This window comes from Dryas octopetala, chromosome 6 (genome assembly GCF_963921425.1).
Source record: "Dryas octopetala chromosome 6, drDryOcto1.1, whole genome shotgun sequence".
Taxonomy (NCBI): domain Eukaryota; kingdom Viridiplantae; phylum Streptophyta; class Magnoliopsida; order Rosales; family Rosaceae; genus Dryas; species Dryas octopetala.
In genome coordinates, this window is record NC_141371.1 from 20,024,791 (window position 1) to 20,043,585 (window position 18,795).

The following is an 18,795-nucleotide window of genomic DNA, read 5'->3' on the forward strand; positions in this document are numbered from 1 at the left end:
TTTGGGTCATCAAAATGCAGCGTGGATACCTTCTCCACCAAACTAGAGAATGTTACCATATTGCCAATAGCAAATCCCTCCTGATATTCCTCTTTACATTTACCCAAAGGACGAAAATGTGGCTTTTGTGGCATTATTCTGAAAACTTCTAAAGATTCAATTGTTTTCCAAACTGGTGAGCACTTCACAAAAGGCATACATGGATGTTTTTCAAGTTGCTTCCGTAACACTTCTACAACATGCTCGATCAGTTTATCCTTGTTGGGAGCAGCCGAATTGTGCTGCTTATATTGTAACTTCTTCTAATCATTCATAGTACGTGTTAAGAGGTTCCTTTGCTGATATGCTGAAAATGAATTTAAGTTGCACACTCTCAAACCTGTAGGATCAATCCCTTTGTCCACACGCACAGCAACTTCATGAAGTGTCTGATCATTTATGACATTTTCCTCAGCAACATTTCCTGATCCATTCTGCTCCTTAACTACAATTCACAAAGCATGGTAATCTATCTGAAAACTCATTGGTCAAAATAACAATTTGTGTTTTTTGGATAAGTTGGCTGATGTACAAATTTGCTGAAAATTTCAATTTGGTCCTCTTGTTCAATTTGAATAATGTCAACCAACCTTATATATTTCACCACTTGTGCACAGTATTACAAGGACGTTAGCCAAAATTGAATCACTGCCAAGTTCAGCTGACATAACCTGGGTGTTAATAGCTTATTTTAGATAATATCCAATGTTGTCATTGTTGATAGCTTAAATCCCTAATGCTTCATGTTCCTCCTCTTTCCACAATATTTGAATAAAAGGGCCTAATAGGCTAATACAGAGATTAGATAAATTATTAAATAGAATTTTCACTTCTTCTGTAAAATAGTTTTTTAACTTTTAGTTTGTGATTTGACTCGATCATCAATCAAGTTGTGTCAAGCTAAGGATAACCCACTCCCAACAGTCAACACCAATCTACTTTGCTTACAAGAAGTGACAGGGCCAATCACTCCTCAAACCATCCAATTGAATTTACCAAAATAAGTTCCATTTTTTTTTCTTAGAGAACAGAAAAGTTCTAGTTCTCTATGGCAGAATCCACCAAGCAGGTTGAATTTTAATTGCTCTAATACCATCCTATGACTTTAAAGGGTCATGTTTGAGTATATTCCTACCATGCTCTTTTCTTGTGCTGGATCATTTGTATTCTTCTTCTGATCTCTCATTAGCTTCAGTAAATCTTCATTAGGAAGCTAACAAGGAATTTCAGCCGGTGAACCGTCCTTTCCCTTAGCTATTGACCCTAAGGTGAGAAGCACTTCAGCTTTGTTACTTATACCCTACTTTTGAACAATTTTTTCAGCAGAATCAACACTTGCATAGCCTTCCTTACCTGCACATCATCAAAAACCAATTTTCTTTTCTATAAGAAACCTAACCAATGTTGGTCTATTGATGAGCATATATATTTTCATTTGGCAAGAGACACTGAGACAGTGCACATATATATTGAATTCCAACTTGAGACTTTGTACGTCTTCCATTACTTTTGATAGGATGTATCCATTGACTATCTACCTCACCATCTCTCTGTTTCTTAGTTTTCTACACATATAATGATGAAAATGCTGATCAGGAACAATGGGTCACATAAAAACAAAACCAAAGAAGTAGTGACTTGATCCTCATTGCCCATCAAGAAAGGGGAAATAGAACAACACACCATGGCATGCAGTTTATTATATTTATGAGTCCGTGAATTATAAGGTACTAACAATGCAAAACATTAACCAAAAACACCCAATCAATTTCTATTAACTTGCGGACACTTTCCTCGAGCCCAAAACATAACATGCGGACACCTTCCAAAAGACTAGCATCAATGCATCACAACCAAAACAACTACACAAACAGCCCAAAACCGATCTCCTTCTTTTCTTGGCCAAATCGATCTCTTTCTTCAACTTTACCAAACCGACAACTGTTCATCTTCACTCTCAAGCATCCTTTTGCAACTGCTACAGCAACAACCAAAAAAAGAGGTTCAATATCTACAGTTTCATCTATAGTAACTACAACTGCAAGTTTGCAACTCCAATAAACTACAGTTTCATTTGCAATTAGTAACTGTAATTGCAAGTCTGCAACTCTTAAACTGCAGTTTCACTTGCCGTTAGTAACTGCAACTGCAAGTCTGCAACTCCAATAAACAACAGTTTTAATTCATTTGTAGTTCCAAAAATCAAGAACCTGCTACTGATAAGAAATTAAGAACGAGCTGTGATCATGCCCAATCCTCCATTCAACTGCAAATCCCTTGCCCATAAGCTCTCCGAGGTGGAGAGCCAAGGCAACTAGGTTTGGGCTCTCAAAGCCGCCCACGCGGTCAAGTTGAAAATTGACGCCGCCATTGAGGCCTTGAATGCGCTGAAGCTCCAGAATGCTTCGATCAAACTGGGGAAGCATGTCAACGTGGACAGACCAGAGGAGAAGCCGAAGTGATCAGAGAAGATCCATAAGGCTTTGATCGGAGCAGATCCATTGCTTCCTGGTCGACGTTGAGATTTTCAAGGCCATTGACGACAGCACTGCTCGTGGTGGTGGTGTTCGTCCTGAAGGTGCTTGCTCTGTGAAGAAGAAGAATAAGAAAATGATGAAGAGGAAAGAGAAAAGAGACATAGCAGGGGGAAAGAGAGAAGAGGAAAGTGATGAGAGAAGAAAGAGAGAGAGACAAAAAAGGAATAAAATGGCAATTGACCAGATTTCAAAATAAGCCAGCTAGTTGCAACTTACCTTGTTGTTAAATAAAATTAATTGGTGCACACTTTAAACCCACCAGGCAAGTAGCCCACTCAGCTAGAGTCAACGAAATGACATGCAGTCAAACTAACCTGACTGTTAATAAAACTAACCTAATTGTTATATATTAATAATTATGGTATTAGAAGTTAAAAATCATAGCAAAGATGTAGTATAGAATAATTGTTTCTTATATATATAGCACCCCACTACTATGATTTGCGAACTTTCCCCAATGTGAGGCCAAGCAGGTTCTTGAGAGGCTTTACAAGAAGTGGGAGAACAGGGATGAGAACAAAAATAGAAAATGTAGTTCTCACCTCTGGATCTTCGGAAACTGTGGATTCTACTTGAGTAGCAAAGGTGCAATGAGAGCTGGTCTAGATTCTTTATCATATTAATTTAAGCATTTTTGCATCTATCAGCAGCTTAGTTGTCCTAGTAGTTGGGGAAAAGGCTTGTTTGTACCATCTTCTTGAGTATTTTCCATAGTCTAATTTTGTATCGTATCCACTATTTTTATTTGATCTTGGATGTGCTCTCGCTTGTATTCAAAGATTTATTAGTAGTTTTAACATTTGATAAAAAGAGCTATCCAGGTTTATACTTTACTTTTTATCATTGAAAGTTTCTTGCTACTGGCCATTAGTATTATTGACCAAAAAAAAATGTAATCGTTTGTTTATTTTTGGTAAATGAATTAGTAATTAACAAAAAAAAAAAAAGCTCAATTACAAAATCATCCCATGAACTATAGGGACTATTTCAAACGGGGACAAAATATTTCAAGCACGTTCACCAATTAACAAAAGGCTTATTCGCTAATTTGCCTCTTGAAACTAACTTTTTTTCTCACTTTGCTCCTTTAACGTAATTTTTCTCACTTTGCTTCTTGAACTTTACAAATGACTCATTTCGTCAACTCCATCCATTAGTCCGTTAAAAAAGCTGATGTTGCGCCTATGTGGATGGCTATTTTGGTAATTTATTAGACTAAAGAGGTGAGTGGGACTGACAACTTGCAAATGGGTGCCACATCAGAAAGAAGGAAAAAAAAAAACAAAGCAATAAAAAATTTAAAAAAACTAAAAGAATAAAAAAAAATGTTAACTATTTAAAACCCCCAAGTTTGAACATGGTTATTTATAAACCTCCACTCTTAATAAAACTATTTCCCAACCCCCTATTGGACATTTAATCTCTCCCAAAACCCCCTAGTCAACTAATAGTTTGACCCATATTTTTTAAATATTCCAGTTTTACCCCTGTTTTGTTTTCCTACATCAACAGGTTTAATTACCGTACCGTTTTTTTAGTTAGCCCTGTTCTTGCGCTTGCGATGTTCATCGTGAGCTTGAATCTTCATTGAGCTTGAATCTTCATCATCGTGAGCTTGAATCTTCATCGTGAGTTCTTCATCTTCAAATGCGATTCTCTTCGTGAGGAATTGAATATTCGTGAGCTTGGGATCGGATTCGTCGGGGTGTTTTCTGTTCTCGGGGGAGGTCTTCATCGGATTTTGGAGTAATTGAACCTGCGCGAGCTTGTTATCGGATTCTTCAGATTGTGATCGGGAGGTTTTCATCGGAGCTTAGTAGACCAAATTTGATTACTGTGAGTTCTTGAAAATTGAGTTTCAATTGACTAAGTGATTTTAAATTTGTGTGTTGATTATGTTGAATTTAGGATAAATTTGTGTGTTGATTATGTTGAATTTAGGATAAATTTCAATTGATTTACAATTTCTGTGTGTGATTTAGTTACAATTTGTTTGAGTGATTTAGTAACAAGTTCTGGGAGTACCAATTCTGTTTCAAAACCTTAAAGAGAATAATTCAGTTTCAGTGTACCAATTATGTTGAAATTCAGTTTCACTGTAGGAATTATGTTGAAATTCAGTTTCAGTGTACCAATTCTGTTGCAATTCAGTTTCACTGTAGGAATTATGTTGAAATTCAGTTTCAGTGTACCAATTCTGTTGCAATTCAGTTTCACTGTAGGAATTTTGTTGAAATTCAGTTTCAGTGTACCAATTCTGTTGCAATTCAGTTTCAGTGTAGCAATTATGTGGAAATTCAGTTTCACTGTAGCAATTATATTGAAATTTAGTTTCAGTGTAGCAATTCTGTGGAAATTCAGTTTCAGTTACACTTGTGTTTTTTCTTTGTTTGTTTTATTTTAAGTCACAAATTGAAACTGATATTGCCTAAACTTATTAAGAAATTGAATTGCAATACTGATTATGTTGTTCTGTTTTAACAGTTTCAATTGATTTATTTTGTTAGTCAGTGTTTACTTATTTTTTTGTTTTATGTTTTCTTATCATGTAGCTTAATGGATGTTGGTGTGATTTCAAGAGTTACTTGTGATAGTAAGTCAGTTCTTTTGTCATTGTTTTCCGGTGTTACCTATGAATGGATTTGTAGTGAAGTAATAAAGAGATTCAATCATTTGAAGGCAGGGCAATTTAGGTTATCTTACTCTTTACCGGATCTTGAAAGTTGCAAATTGGAATGTGATATGGATGTTCACTTGATGTTAGCTTCTTTGCCGTTGTTTAAACTTTCATATGTTGATATACTTGTGAATATATCACGATGGTGTTCTTGTTGAGTATGTTGCTTGTAGTGCTCCTAGTACATCATCTAAAGATACAAGTGCTAGTGAAGTCTCTTATACAAGAAAGAAAGGTGCAAGTTGTTCATCTTCTGAAGACTTTGAGAGTTTGATTGATCCGAATCAGTATTTAGGTGATTTTGGAACTGCTGAAACTAAAAGTTATCTATCGAAAGAGTGGGAAGGTTATATTGATCATGTTGGACAAAAATTTGAGGGCGGTGTAGCTGAATTTCGTTTGAAATTGGTGAAATATGCTGTTCAGATGGGATTCAAATGTGTATATGCGAAGAATGACAAAGATCGGATTATAGCTGAATGTTTTGAGAAGAATTCACATGGTTGTAAATGGCGTGTGTATGCAGTGTTATGTAGAGCAAATGGATTTTGCTATATTCGTACTATGAATAATCAGCATACATGTCGTGGAGTTGTTCGTGAGACTAAAGGTAAGATGATGAGTTCACGAATTGTATCATCAATTGTGAAAGATGAGCTTCGTTTGAAGCCATCTTTGAGACCTATTGACATTGTGCAGGAACTGAAACTGAACTATGGTTTGGATATCAGTTATCAAAATGCATGGAAAGGTAAAGAGATGGCAAAGCTTCTTGTTCATGGTGATGAGGAGGCCTCTTTTCAAAAGTTAGCTTGGTACGTTGAAGCTGTGAAGATTTCAAATCCAGGCACACATTGTGTTTTACAGTTGGATGAGTCAAGTGGTCGGTTTTTGAGATTTTTCATTTCATATTCTGCATGTATTCAAGGATATAGATGGTGTCTTCCCATGGTTCATGTTGATGGAACTTTTTTGAAAGGGAAGTATTTGGGTCATTTGCTTGCTGCAAATGGAAGGAATGGTGATAAAGGTACGTCTTCTTTTTTTAGTTGCAGTTGTTTATTGATTTCGTTCATTTACCTTTCAACTCTTTTTTTTTTTTTTGCCGTTGCTTCCTTCCTCGATTTTTAAGGGTAAATCCCTATTTTTGATCCAATCTCCTCCTAGGGTATAGAATGGGCTTGGTGGAGACATTATGTTAGGGTTTAGCTCTCCGCCCAAATCCCGTAGCTAAACCCTAACATAAATGCCGACAAACCAGGTATTTGTAATATTGAAACTTTTAATTAACTTAATTATATATGGCTCTAAAGAGATTAATTCAGTTCAGTGTAGGAATTTTTTGGTAATTCAGTTTCAGTGTACCAATGATGTGGAAATTCAGTTTCAGTGTACCAATTCTGTGGAAATTCAGTTTCAGTCTAATATGGCAGTGAAAGTTAAAAAATAGAAAGATTGAGTTTATTTGACTTAGTAAAATTTATCTTCTGTCCAGTAATTTATCTTAGTCAAATTCAGTTACAGTTCGTAAATTATCATATTTTATTCTTTTGCTTTATTAGTTACACTTCGGCTTTTTCTTTGTTTGTTTTATTTATTTTTCTATAGGTATATTTCCTCTTGCTTATGCTATTGTGGATTCTGAGTCTGAAGACAATTGGACTTGGTTTTTTGAAAATTTGTATCAAGTTTTGGCACCCCAAGGTCGTACAGTTACATTCATTTCAGATCGTAATCCTGGCTTGTTAGAAGGTGTTAACCGTATTTTTCCTTCCTCACCTCATGCATATTGTTATTTTCATTTGGTAGGAAATTTGAAAAATAAGTTTCCTGTGAAAGTAGTTGGTAAATATTTGAGAGAACGTGTTCTGAATTTATTCATGAAATGTGCATATGCGCCAACGGTTGAGATTTTTTACAAACATTTGGCTGATTTGGAAAAAGAAGGGCATGATAATGCTAAGAAATTCTTAGAGAGCATTCCGTTTGAACATTGGGCGTGTGCTTTTTTTAAAGGTAATCGGTATGGGGTTATGGCAAATGGCTTATCTGAGTCTTTTAATTTTTGGATCCTCAAGTTTCGTTCATTGCCCATATTTGAAATGGTTGATGGTATTAGAGTTCAAATAATGGAAACTATGGACAAAAGAAGCACTGAGGCTAGTAGTTGGCATAATGTTCTTTGTCCTAAAATGGATGAGATGTTGAGGAAGTATATGGAAGTGGGTAGGCATTGGAAGATTGCCCGATCATATGATTCTGTTTATGAAGTGTTCGGTCCACATTCTGTTTTAGTTGATTTGAACTCCAACTTTTGTACTTGTCGTAGATGGAAAATTGAAGGGTTCCCTTGTGCTCATGCTCTTGTAGCAATTCAAAGAGAGGGTAAAAATGTCTATGATTACATTGAAGACGAATTTAAATCTGGTTACTATAGGAATTCCTAAGCAGCTGCAATTCTTCTCATTCCTTATATTGAGATATCTGCTTATGATGCTTCTGATTTTGTTATTCCTCCTTTTACAAAGAGGCCTCCTGGAAGACCAAGATCAACGAGGTATAAGTCTATTGGAGCCAGTTCAAGATCTATTAAATGTGGTAGATGTGGTAAAGTTGATGGCCACAATAAGAAAACATGTACTGCTCCTTTGAGGAATTGATTTCTTTGTTTTTGTAGTTTAGTTTCGGTTTATGAAATTGAATTTAAGGATTTCTTGGAATTATTACATTGAATTAGATTGATGATTCTCGAAATTTTTATTATGTAGTCCTGTATTCTTGGATTTTGGAATTTTCAAATGGAATCTGTTTGGTTTTCATGTTTTTAGTATTATTTTCGAAGGTGAAACTGTTTTGATATAGTTTCAGTTGAATATTTTGTATTATTAGGGATTTTGGTTTATGATTGCAGTTGAATGTTATTATCTGACTTATGATACAATTATTATATTCCAGTTGATAGCTTATTAACAATGAGACTGTTCATTCTCTTGAAACTGAAAAGACGTACGCCTCTTTCTTTGAACATGGAAACTGAAACTGTTTTGTAAGTGAAACTGTTTTGTAAGTAAAACTGTTTTGCAAGTGAAATTGTTTTTCAAGAGAAACTGTTTTGTAAAAGTTGACAAGTGCGTTGGTGTTATTGCGAGTTTTTTTGGTCCTACAAGCAAAGTTGACAACATTTAAATACAGTTTCAGTTACTTTTAGTGTCCAATTTTAGTTATTGTTTAACAGTTACACTAGAACTTAATGACCAAGAAGTTTTTTTTTTTTTAAAGTGAAATTGTTTAGACATTACAAAAATTACAGAAATAAAAGAACTACTTATATACAAGTTATAAATTAAAGAAATTAGATCAATGTTTGAATTTAGCCAAAAATTACAGAAATAAACCAACTACTTATATACAAGTTATAAATATAAAAGTCTCGACATTTTATCAATGTTTGAATTTCACCATGATATGATCAAACTTGTTGTTGGCTTCTGGTCTCTTAACTTTTTTGCCCAATATGTTCAACCAGCTAAGTGGATGATCCATGAACTTCTTCAGGACTTGTATTTTGAATTTCTGCACATCTGTCTTTGTGAAAGGGTTCTTAAATGGAACTCCCCTTTGAATTTGCTTTGTGTAGTACATGACTAGGAATCCACAATCATTTCTGCAATAGACAAGTTACAGTTACAGTCAAACTTACAGTTACAGTCATTCCTTTATTCTGAAATATATATTTGCACTTTTTAAAATATGTAATAATACTTACGTTCCCGATTTTTGCTGGGGACAGTTGTTGTCATCTTCAATTGGCATTTCAATGTTGTGTTCCAACAGCCAAGTCAATGTTACTTTCTCATCCTCATTCAGTTGCACTTGATATAAGTCATCTAGTTTCTGTTGATTTGCCTGGTTTAGGGAAATTGGACCTATTTGTTTCACTAGATTCTGCCTCCTTGTCCCTTTAGCTAAATCTTGTGCAGCATTCTTTTTGGATTCTGTGAGGAATTGATCCACGTAATCTTTCTGCATGTTTAAGACAACATATGTTAGTGTAACTGAATGAATCATATGTTAGTGTAATTTAATGTTAATATACATTTGGTTTGTTTCTTACCAAATACTTTGCATTTTCAAAGCATACATCACTTCCGTTCACATTACTTGATCTGAGGGAATTGAAATGCGTCCACTTTCTATTCTTCAAGTCAAGCATAAGTAGTGTGAAGTGGGTCTTTTTTGTAGATAACATAGGAAACAGGAATTTGTCATATTTTGGCAAGCGTACGTTGCAACAATTCTTTCAAAAGGAATCCAACGATGCCATTGTCGTTTTTCTCTTCCAAAAATCTCTAATGTTCTCAAGAAAAATAAATTTTAATTTGATAAAACATACATATACACATTTAGAATTAATAGTAGAAATAAATAATACAGTTTCAGTTCTTACCCAGGCATAAGTACTGAAAATGAATGTACCACTTTCTTGTAGCTCTTCTTGCAATATGTGATTATATGAGTCGACAACCTATGTTTTGTGATGAATTTCAATGTTAGAAATTAGTATTTTAAGGTATAAGAAGTATATAAGAATGAAATTGAGCATGTGTTACTTTCATGCTTTTATCTTACAGTATTTGGCATATCATGCTCTTTGATCAACTGATCCACATCCTCGTGTGATACTGTCCATCCAGGTTTACCACACCAAAAGAATTCACTATTTGATAAAGAAAACAATTTCAGTTACAGTATAAATTCAATTGCAGTGTGAAGATTCAGTTTCAGTCTAGTATTGCAGTGAAACTTCATATGTAAAAAGATGGAGTTTATTTGACTTACTCAAATTCAGTTTCTTTCCAATAATATATGATTTGTGCTTTCAATTCAGGTTCCATCATCTTGTACACTGCACATCTGCCCCATGGGATTTTTCTCCTCTTTTGATCTACTACTGCTGAATCAACAGTTGCAGTGGTTTCAACAGTTTCAGTGGTTTGAGTGTTGTCGAGTTCCTCAACATCATCTGTTTTCACTTCATCAGGACCCACTTGTGAAATTGGCATTGCAACTTCGGCAGTTTTGATGGTGGTCCTTGTCTTTTTCTTTCCACAGTCATAATCGAATTCAGGGTACTCCAACTTCTTCCTCTTTCTTTGTTTCATCCGTAATATTGCTGACAGGTTTTGGATGAAATGCTTATTTGATATCTTTAATGCCTGGCAGGGAGTTTCAGGAGTATTCTTTTCCTTCAAGAACTCTACCCCTTTGATGAGTTCGTTCTTGATGTGGATTATTTCACTTTGGATGTCTTCTAGGTTCTTGATCTGAAGCTCTAGGCTGCAGTTCTCAGTCGCTATTGCCAAAAGGTCATTACTCATTCCCTTCACTTGTTCATTCAATTCATTTACATGTTCATTTAGAGATGCATTTGTAGCATGCAACATGTGCATCTGAAATTCAACTTCAGAACTTTGTTGTTTTTCAATTTGCAACATGTGCTTCAGTTCTTCATTTTCTCTCTTTTTTTCCTGTAATTGTTCACAAAGTTTGTCAGCTTCCTCTTTCAGCATGTTGAATTGATGTTTTAGATCATTCCTTTCTCGTGTAAGCTCCTCATTCTCAGTCATTTCTTCTACCAGCATTTCTTGAGTCGATAGTCTTTGATATTCGACTCCATGTGGAACTTTAATTTGCCTATAATTTTCTTCCCTTTCTCTCAAATAATGATCTTCCAATGAGCCAACAATGTCTCGAAAAACATCATTGCCGCTTGTCTGGTCTCCACCTTCGACATCTTCATTTTCAGTTGCAGCATCAGATTCAGTTTCAGTTGCACTGCTGTCAGACTCATTCCCTTCTTCTTCATTTTCATCTTCTTCTTCTACAGGTTCATCCTCATCTTTCTTTTCCTCTTGTTTTTTGTTGTCATTTTTCCCCTTTGCAGTGTCATCCACTTGTTCTTCCTCATCAGATTCAGTTTCAGTGTTTCCACCTTGGTCTTCTTCCTCATCCTCACTTCCTTCCTCACCATCGCTTTTTTCCTCAACCTCCTCATCAGATTCAGTTTTTGTGTTTCCACCTTGCTCTTCTTCCTCATCCTCACTTCCTTCCTCATCATTGCTTTTTCCCTCATCCTCCTCGTCAGATTCAGTTTCAGTGTGTCCACCCTGCTGTTCTTCCTCATCGTCACTTCCTTCCTCACCATCGCTTTTTCCCTCATCTTTCTCTGCAGCCTCATCCAGTCCTTTGTGTTTCTTTTTTGGACCCTCTTGGTTTGTATTTCTTTGCCTGATCCTTACGTTCTTTCTTGCCATCTGCACAGTTGCAATATAAGGTATTGCAATAATAGTTACAATACAATAATTTCAGATTCAGTATAGATAATGTTTTTTTCACTTACCATTTGTACTAATGACATGTCTTCTTCAAAATCATCATCATCCTCATTACCACTTTCATCATCCTCATTACTACTGTCAACATCTTCTTCTGCAAACTGCACATTTACATTAGTGTTAGTATCATTGAGAAAACAATTTCAGTATATTAATAATACAATTACAGCTTAATTAGAATAGAAATTTTTACCTTTATATCTGCAAGTTTTGTCTTTCTCAAAGCTGCAATCAATTTCAACAAGTCCCACTTTACAATTGTTGGACTCATGTTTTCTCTTCCTTCTATTGGTTTTATAGCTCTAGTTTTCTCACAAAACCAATACTGTGAAGATACAATAAATAAAGATATAGTTACAATCATATCAACATATTGTAAAATAATGTTAATAAAAAACTGAAAAATGTAATTACGTACCAAAATCATTATAACACATCCACTGACAGAACTGCCCTGTGGACTATTCCTCAAATTATTTCTCAAGAAATCTCTTATGGCTCTTGCCCATGCAAACGATTTCATTTTCTTGATGTTTTCTATTGAGGAGATTAAATTCCATGCAAGTGTGTACCCCGAATTTGCAAAGAAGATGATAGTTAACATCAAGATAACAATCAGCCTCACCACATCATCCGTTCTGTCTTCTTGAAGGGCTTTTGTAAGTGCATTTTCAGCTTCTTTTTTGGTCACTCTTATGTCTTCACTGAAACATCTCTTTACAAAACTTGAATCAGATCTTGTGCAGCCATAGTTGTCGATTTGTACTTCCTTTCCATGACTTGGCAACCCAAACATCTTTGCAACATCTTCAACTTCAATTGCTTCAGATCTTCCCCCAATTTTGAATTTGTGTGTCCTTGTGTCATACAAGCTGAGGATTTGGTGGATCTGTTGGTCTGATTTCCTGTGCTCTTTCTTTGTTATTAATCCTCTGTTGCAGGCATCGAAAAAAGTCCAAAAAGGAGTCTGTTTTAACTTGTCCAGATGCTTCTGTTGTAGACTAGGCTTGATGCTTTGGAGGATATTCAAAAAGCTCACCAGGTTAGATCGATATTGTATACCTGGATTCCTTTTAGCATCCTTCGCTGGTGATTTTTTCTGACTCTATAAAAGTTTAAACAGTTACACTTATTACGATATGCTATGAATTGAAACTTGTCAAGGTATACTCAAACATAAGAAACATGTCAAGGTACATTTCCTAGTCCCATATTCAGTTACATTGCATTTATAGTAAAGTAAAGTAAACATGTGCAAATGGATAATTATAGTGAAACTGTTTATGTGTAAATGGATAATTATAGTGAATTTATAGCAAGTGAATTTATATCAAGAACAATTATGTGCTTGAAATTAGCTCAGTCAAATGATGAAACCATATTAGATTATGCAACTTAGTGAAACTGTTTCCTCCTACACTAAGTGAAACTGTTTCCTCCTACACTAAGTGAAACTGTTTCCTCCTAGACTTGGTTATAGTTACATACATTTGTGCAACTTGCATAATCTAGGTGAAACTACATCAGTCAAATGACGAAACCATATTACATTATGCAACTTAGTGAAACTGTTTCCTCCTACACTAAGTGAAACTGTTCTTATTTAGAAATTGAGTTGCAATTGTTTTTTGTCGTTTTACCTTATGTTTCGGTGCTTTGTTTTTTTTTGTTGCTTGCTTCCCCTTTGCCATTTTTTAAACCCTGCAATTTGAAAGTAGTCACAGTTATTAGAAAATACTAGTGACCTTGCTGAAAGTAGTCACAGTTTTAGAACCCTGCAAATTTTAAGTCTCAATTTGCATAAGAAACACAAATTCAATTCAAATATAGTTACATTAGTACACTTACCCAGAATACCCACAAATTTTTATGTTCCAGAATACCGAGAAGAAAATTATGTACACTTACCTTTTCTGCAAAAATTCTTTATGTTTGTTGTCGATTTTGGTTTCTTCAGCTAATATATGTGTTGGTTTGTAGGAGAGGGAGTAGATTTCGGAATGAGAAATCGTGGGGGGTGAGTGGCAGAAGTTGAAGAGTGAGTGGGTTCTGAAACTGTTTTCGAAGGGGGGAGTGGGTTCTGAAACTGGTTTCGTGATGGAATCAGAAATCGTGGGGGGGGGGGAGTTGGGGGAAGTTCAGAGGGAGTGGATTCTGAAAATGTTTTCGCAATGGAATGAGAAATCATGGTGGGGAGAAGTGGGGAAGGTTGAAGGGGGATGGGTTCTGAAACTGTTTTCGTGGGGGGCAGTGGGTCTGAAACTCTTTCAGTGATGGAATGAGAAATCTTGGAGGGGAAGTGGGAAAGTTGAAGGGGGATGGGTTCTGAAACTGTTTTTGTGGGCGGGGGGGGGGGGGGGGGGGAGTCGGTCCGAAAATGTTTTCTAATGGAAGGAGAAATCTTGGAGGGGGGAGTGGGGAAAATTGAACTGGGTTCTGAAACTGTTCGTGGGAGAGAGGGTCTGAAACTGTTTTCGTGATGGAGATCGTGGGATATTTTGTGTGCTACGTGTTTGTAATGGGGTGGGCTTGTGGGTTTGGGGTGGGCTGGGTTGCTGGCGGGGGTTGAGCTTCCAGCTGTCCTGTGGACTTGCTTGGATGCGGTTTGTTTGTGGGCTTCTGGCAATTTGTGGGCTTCCAACGGTTCTTTGGGCTGTGGGCTTGGTTGCAGTTTCTATGAGATTGGTTGCGGTTTCTGTGGGCTATGGGCTTGGTTAATGGCATAGATGTAAATTCTAGTAATTATGAAGCCTAAACTATTGGTAGGCTGTGTTTAGGGTGCGGCTGGTTTATTGGGTAATGGCTGGGTGCGGCAACAAATTATTTGCTATAATTGGGTGGTATAAATTACGGACTATAAAAAAAATAAAAGGGGGGGGGGGGGGAGGAGCAAACCCCCTACCCCGAGCCTCCATCCCCACCCTAACCCAACCCCAACCCCGACCCCAACCCCAAACCCACTTCACTACCCCCATCTCTTTTTTTTCTCTCTCTCTCTCTCTCTCTCTCTCTCTCTCTCTCTCTCTCACTTTATGCTGGAAGCCATTAAAGCCACCGTGAGCTTTTATGCAGGAAATTTGAAACCAGGTAGAGAGAGACAGAAAGAGAGAAGGGTAGCCGGCGCGTGAAGGGAATGAGTTTGGGTGGCAGAGAAGATGGAGGAGCATATGGTGGAGGCGCGGATGAGGGAGGGGAGAGCTTCGTGGGTGATTGAGGTTATGGTTTTGGTTTTGGGGAATTTGCAGAGAATGAGAGAGAGAGAGAGAGAGAGAGAGAGATGGGAGGAGGGGTCGCCGAAGGTATTGTGGTTGGGGTTGGCTGGTGGGGAGGGTATGAGGTAGGATGGTGGTGGCTACATTGGTTGCGGGTGGCAGGGCGAGGGATTTTGGGTCTTTTTTTTTTGTTAATGTGTTTGTTTAATTTTTTGTTTAATTGAATTTTTTTGTCATTTTTTTTTGTTTAGTTTACAAATAATTTTTTATTATTTTTTTTGTCCACATGGGATCTTACTTTTTTCAAAGGTTGGGTTCCAAACCTCCATCACTTCAAGCACTTTCCCTTCTTATTTCTTTGAATTATGCATCTATATAGGACCAAATTTTTAGACTACGTTAGTGAACCACATTATGTGATAAGACTGATCGATATGATAATTAGTGTTGTCTTGATTACCAAAGTCAATGGTGTAACAAGTGGTTCGATAATTTGGACCAAAAATGTATTCATCTAGCATTAGTCTGCATTAAACATCATCTTACTTTTAATTAGAATTGTAAATCTTTTACTGCTTGAATTATCTTATATGCATGACAGGGCTGTTTGTGACAATCATTGTTATAATACTCTTTAGGCGAACCCAGGATTCTGAGCACCTTAAGAAGCTAGCTGATGGCAAGCTTCTTGACATCATCGTCCAAATGCAACAAGTGGCACTGCCAAGCAAAACTGGAAACAGATAGAATTTTAGTTTACCTTTCAACAGAAAATTGTACTATTTTACTATCAGTACTATCAGTGACCCCAAGTTGTATTGTGATAAAATAAGTCACCCTGCATTAAATGTGTTATGTTCTTTTTTCTTACTCTTGACGAAGCTTTAACTCAGAAATTAAGAACTTTGTCTGCCATTGATGGAGATGGACATAGAAAAAGTGATGCTCTTATTTATTTGTCATTTCTCTAGCTTGACGAACCTACAACATTGTCAAGAAATTTGTCTGCCCTGCCGTAGAGGATGGGTTTAGAAAAAGTGAGGCTGCAATAAGCAATGGCTCTTGGCAAGACTATCCAAATGCAACAAGTGGCACTTCCAAGCAAACTGCAAAGAAAACTTAAATTTTCCTTGCAAATAGAAAATTGTACTACTTGACTATCTGTATCATTGACCCCAAATTTTCCACTCAAATTTTCTTTCTGGCCCCAGTCCCACAGCCACTTGATTGAACATGTTGTGTTGTGATATGATAAAAGTCACCCTGTATTTAATGTGTTGTGTATTTTTCTCTTGCTCTCCACCAAACTTTAACCTTGTCAAGGACTTTTCCAGACAATGATATATGGAGGTGGACTTAGAAAAAGTGATACTCTTATTTTTGTTACTATTCTAGCTAGTCAAGAAATTTTTCAGACCTGCCGTAGAGGATGGATTTAGAAAAAGTGGGGCTGCAATAATATATAGGGCCCTCCCTAGTACATATAGGCTAGCACTGCTCTTGATATATGGTTCATTGCTCATACACATCACCTTCTTTATACAATTTAAACTATTGCAATCATTACTTTTATGGCATGTTTACTAATGTGAGGATATAATGGGAAAAAAAAAATAAGGAATTGAATTCGTCCAAAATTAGGAATGAGAATACTATCCCCCACCCAAGAATCCAATTCCTCCAAAATAAGGAATTGAATTTCTGATATCATGTGGGCCCCAATTGTGTTTTTATTCCCATATGATTAGTAAACACATGAGCCATCCATAATTGGAATCTCACTCCTTATTTTGGAGGAATTGGATTTCGATTACGGATTAGTGAGCATGTCATTAATATTGGCTTATGCAATAGAAATCTGGGTGTGCCTTGCAAAGAAACTGAAAAGCAAGCACTTCTCATGGTCAAACAAGTTCTTAATGATTCTGCAATTCTACTTTCATCATGGGTTGGAGAAGGAGACTGTTGCAATTGGACTGGACTTGTCTGCGATAACTTCACCGGTCACATTCACTAGCTCAACATTTGCAATTGGACATACAGTTAGGAAAAAGTTTGCAAATAAATAGAGGTAATAACAAATACAAATTTAAGAGGAAAGGAAAGAAAGGAAGAAGATTACAATTGTCAGTTATGTATCTAACCCGCTTTACAGAAATATTCAATTAAATTGGATCTAAAAGATTTTAACACTAATGGATAAATTGGATATTTCATTCTTGTGTGTGTGGAGAAATTGGATATTTCATTCTAACCCGTTTTTAATACTGTAACAAAAGGACTAAAAGTCTTTAAATGATACAAAATGACTATTTTTTTCAAATTTTCTGATTTAAAGATTTATTCATACTTGAGTGGATGAAATGATATTTCTCTTTTATACTTGGTGAGTTTGGGGCGGAATCCAATAAAACAAAAACACAACTAATTATATCAGGAGGCCTCAAACTCAAGACCCTGATACAATCATTTCAAACAGTATTATAGGTGAGATTGACCAGAGTCATGACTTTAGATTAATATATGTATAAAATTTGATCCCTTTGATGTAAAAGAAAAATGATTATAATTGTAAATGAATTGGAGATAATATGTAATTTTGAATTAATTTTAGATCGGCAATAAAAAAAATTAGTGTTAGAGCAACATGAACTCCCAATATACAAACACAACAAGAGAGGCATAGACCAATAAAACCGAGTATGACGGTATGGATACATAACAAATGGTTCGTTAATGTGGACTAAAACTGGTTGTCCTATAGCATTACTCTGTATTATATATTATGTTAATTCTTATTAGAATTGTATATCTTTTACTGCTTGAATTATGAGAAATTTTATTCAATAACCCTTTTAAATACCTCAACTTTTTTGACCCCTTAGCCCCAAAACTAACAATAATGACTTTTACATTTTTTCAGACCAAAATACCCCTTTATATATGAAAATGTCACCACAGTCCACCATGTGTCAACTTCGACAGGTTGCTAGACCTTCTTGTAGCAGCCAAACCCTCCTCCACCTTCTTCCTGCAGCAGCCATGGAGAGCGACCTCCCTCACCGGCCAACGACCCATCATCTCTTCTCTCTATCTATCTATCTCCCGTCCTCTCCCAACCCAAATCTGAAAACAAACAAAAAAATTCGAAAACCCAGATCTGGGTGTTTTCTCTAAATAAGTTGGGAGGGAAGGGGAGAGAGAGAGAGAGAGAGAGAGAGAGAGAGAGAGAGAGAGACTCAAAGGTTGGGTTCCAAACCTCCATCACTTCAAGCACTTTCCCTTCTTATTTCTTTGAATTATGCATCTATATAGGACCATATTTTTAGACTACGTTAATGAACCACATTATGTGATAAGACTGATCGATATGATAATTAGTGTTGTGTCGATTACCAACTAGTCAATGGTGTAACAAGTGGTTTGATAATTCGGACCAAAAATGTATTCATCTAGCATTAGTCTGCATTAAACATCATCTTAATTTTAATTAGAATTGTAAATCTTTTCCTACTTGAATTATCTTATATGCATGACAGGGCTGTTTGTGACAATCATTGTTATAATACTCTTTAGGCGAACCCAAGATTCTGAGCACCTTAAGAAGCTAGCTGATGGCAAGCTTCTTGGCAAGATCGTCCAAACACAACAAGTGGCACTTCCAAGCAAAACTGGAAACAGAATTTAAATTTACCTTTCAACAGAAAATTGTACTATTTTACTATCAGTATCAGTGACCCCAAGTTGTATTGTGATAAGATAAGAACTTTGACTCAGAAATTAAGAACTTTGTCTGCCATTGATGGAGATGGACATAGAAAAAGTGATGCTCTTATTTATTTGTCTTTTCTCTTGATGAACCTATAACATTGTCAAGAAATTTGTCTACCCTGCCGTAGGGGATGGGTTTAGAAAAAGTGAGGCTGCAATAAGCA

At 36.2% G+C, this 18,795-nt stretch overlaps 1 protein-coding gene across 1 annotated transcript; it reads left to right on the forward strand.

Annotated features, from left to right (window-relative positions):
- Positions 1–5,132: 5,132 nt before the first annotated feature.
- LOC147283124 (uncharacterized) lies at positions 5,133–7,700 on the forward strand. Its single transcript, XM_086248363.1, has 3 exons — positions 5,133–5,335; positions 5,427–6,283; positions 6,862–7,700. Exons 1-3 carry the CDS (start codon positions 5,133–5,135, stop codon positions 7,698–7,700), a joined length of 1,899 nt encoding a protein of 632 aa, XP_086104489.1.
- Positions 7,701–18,795: the final 11,095 nt, after the last annotated feature.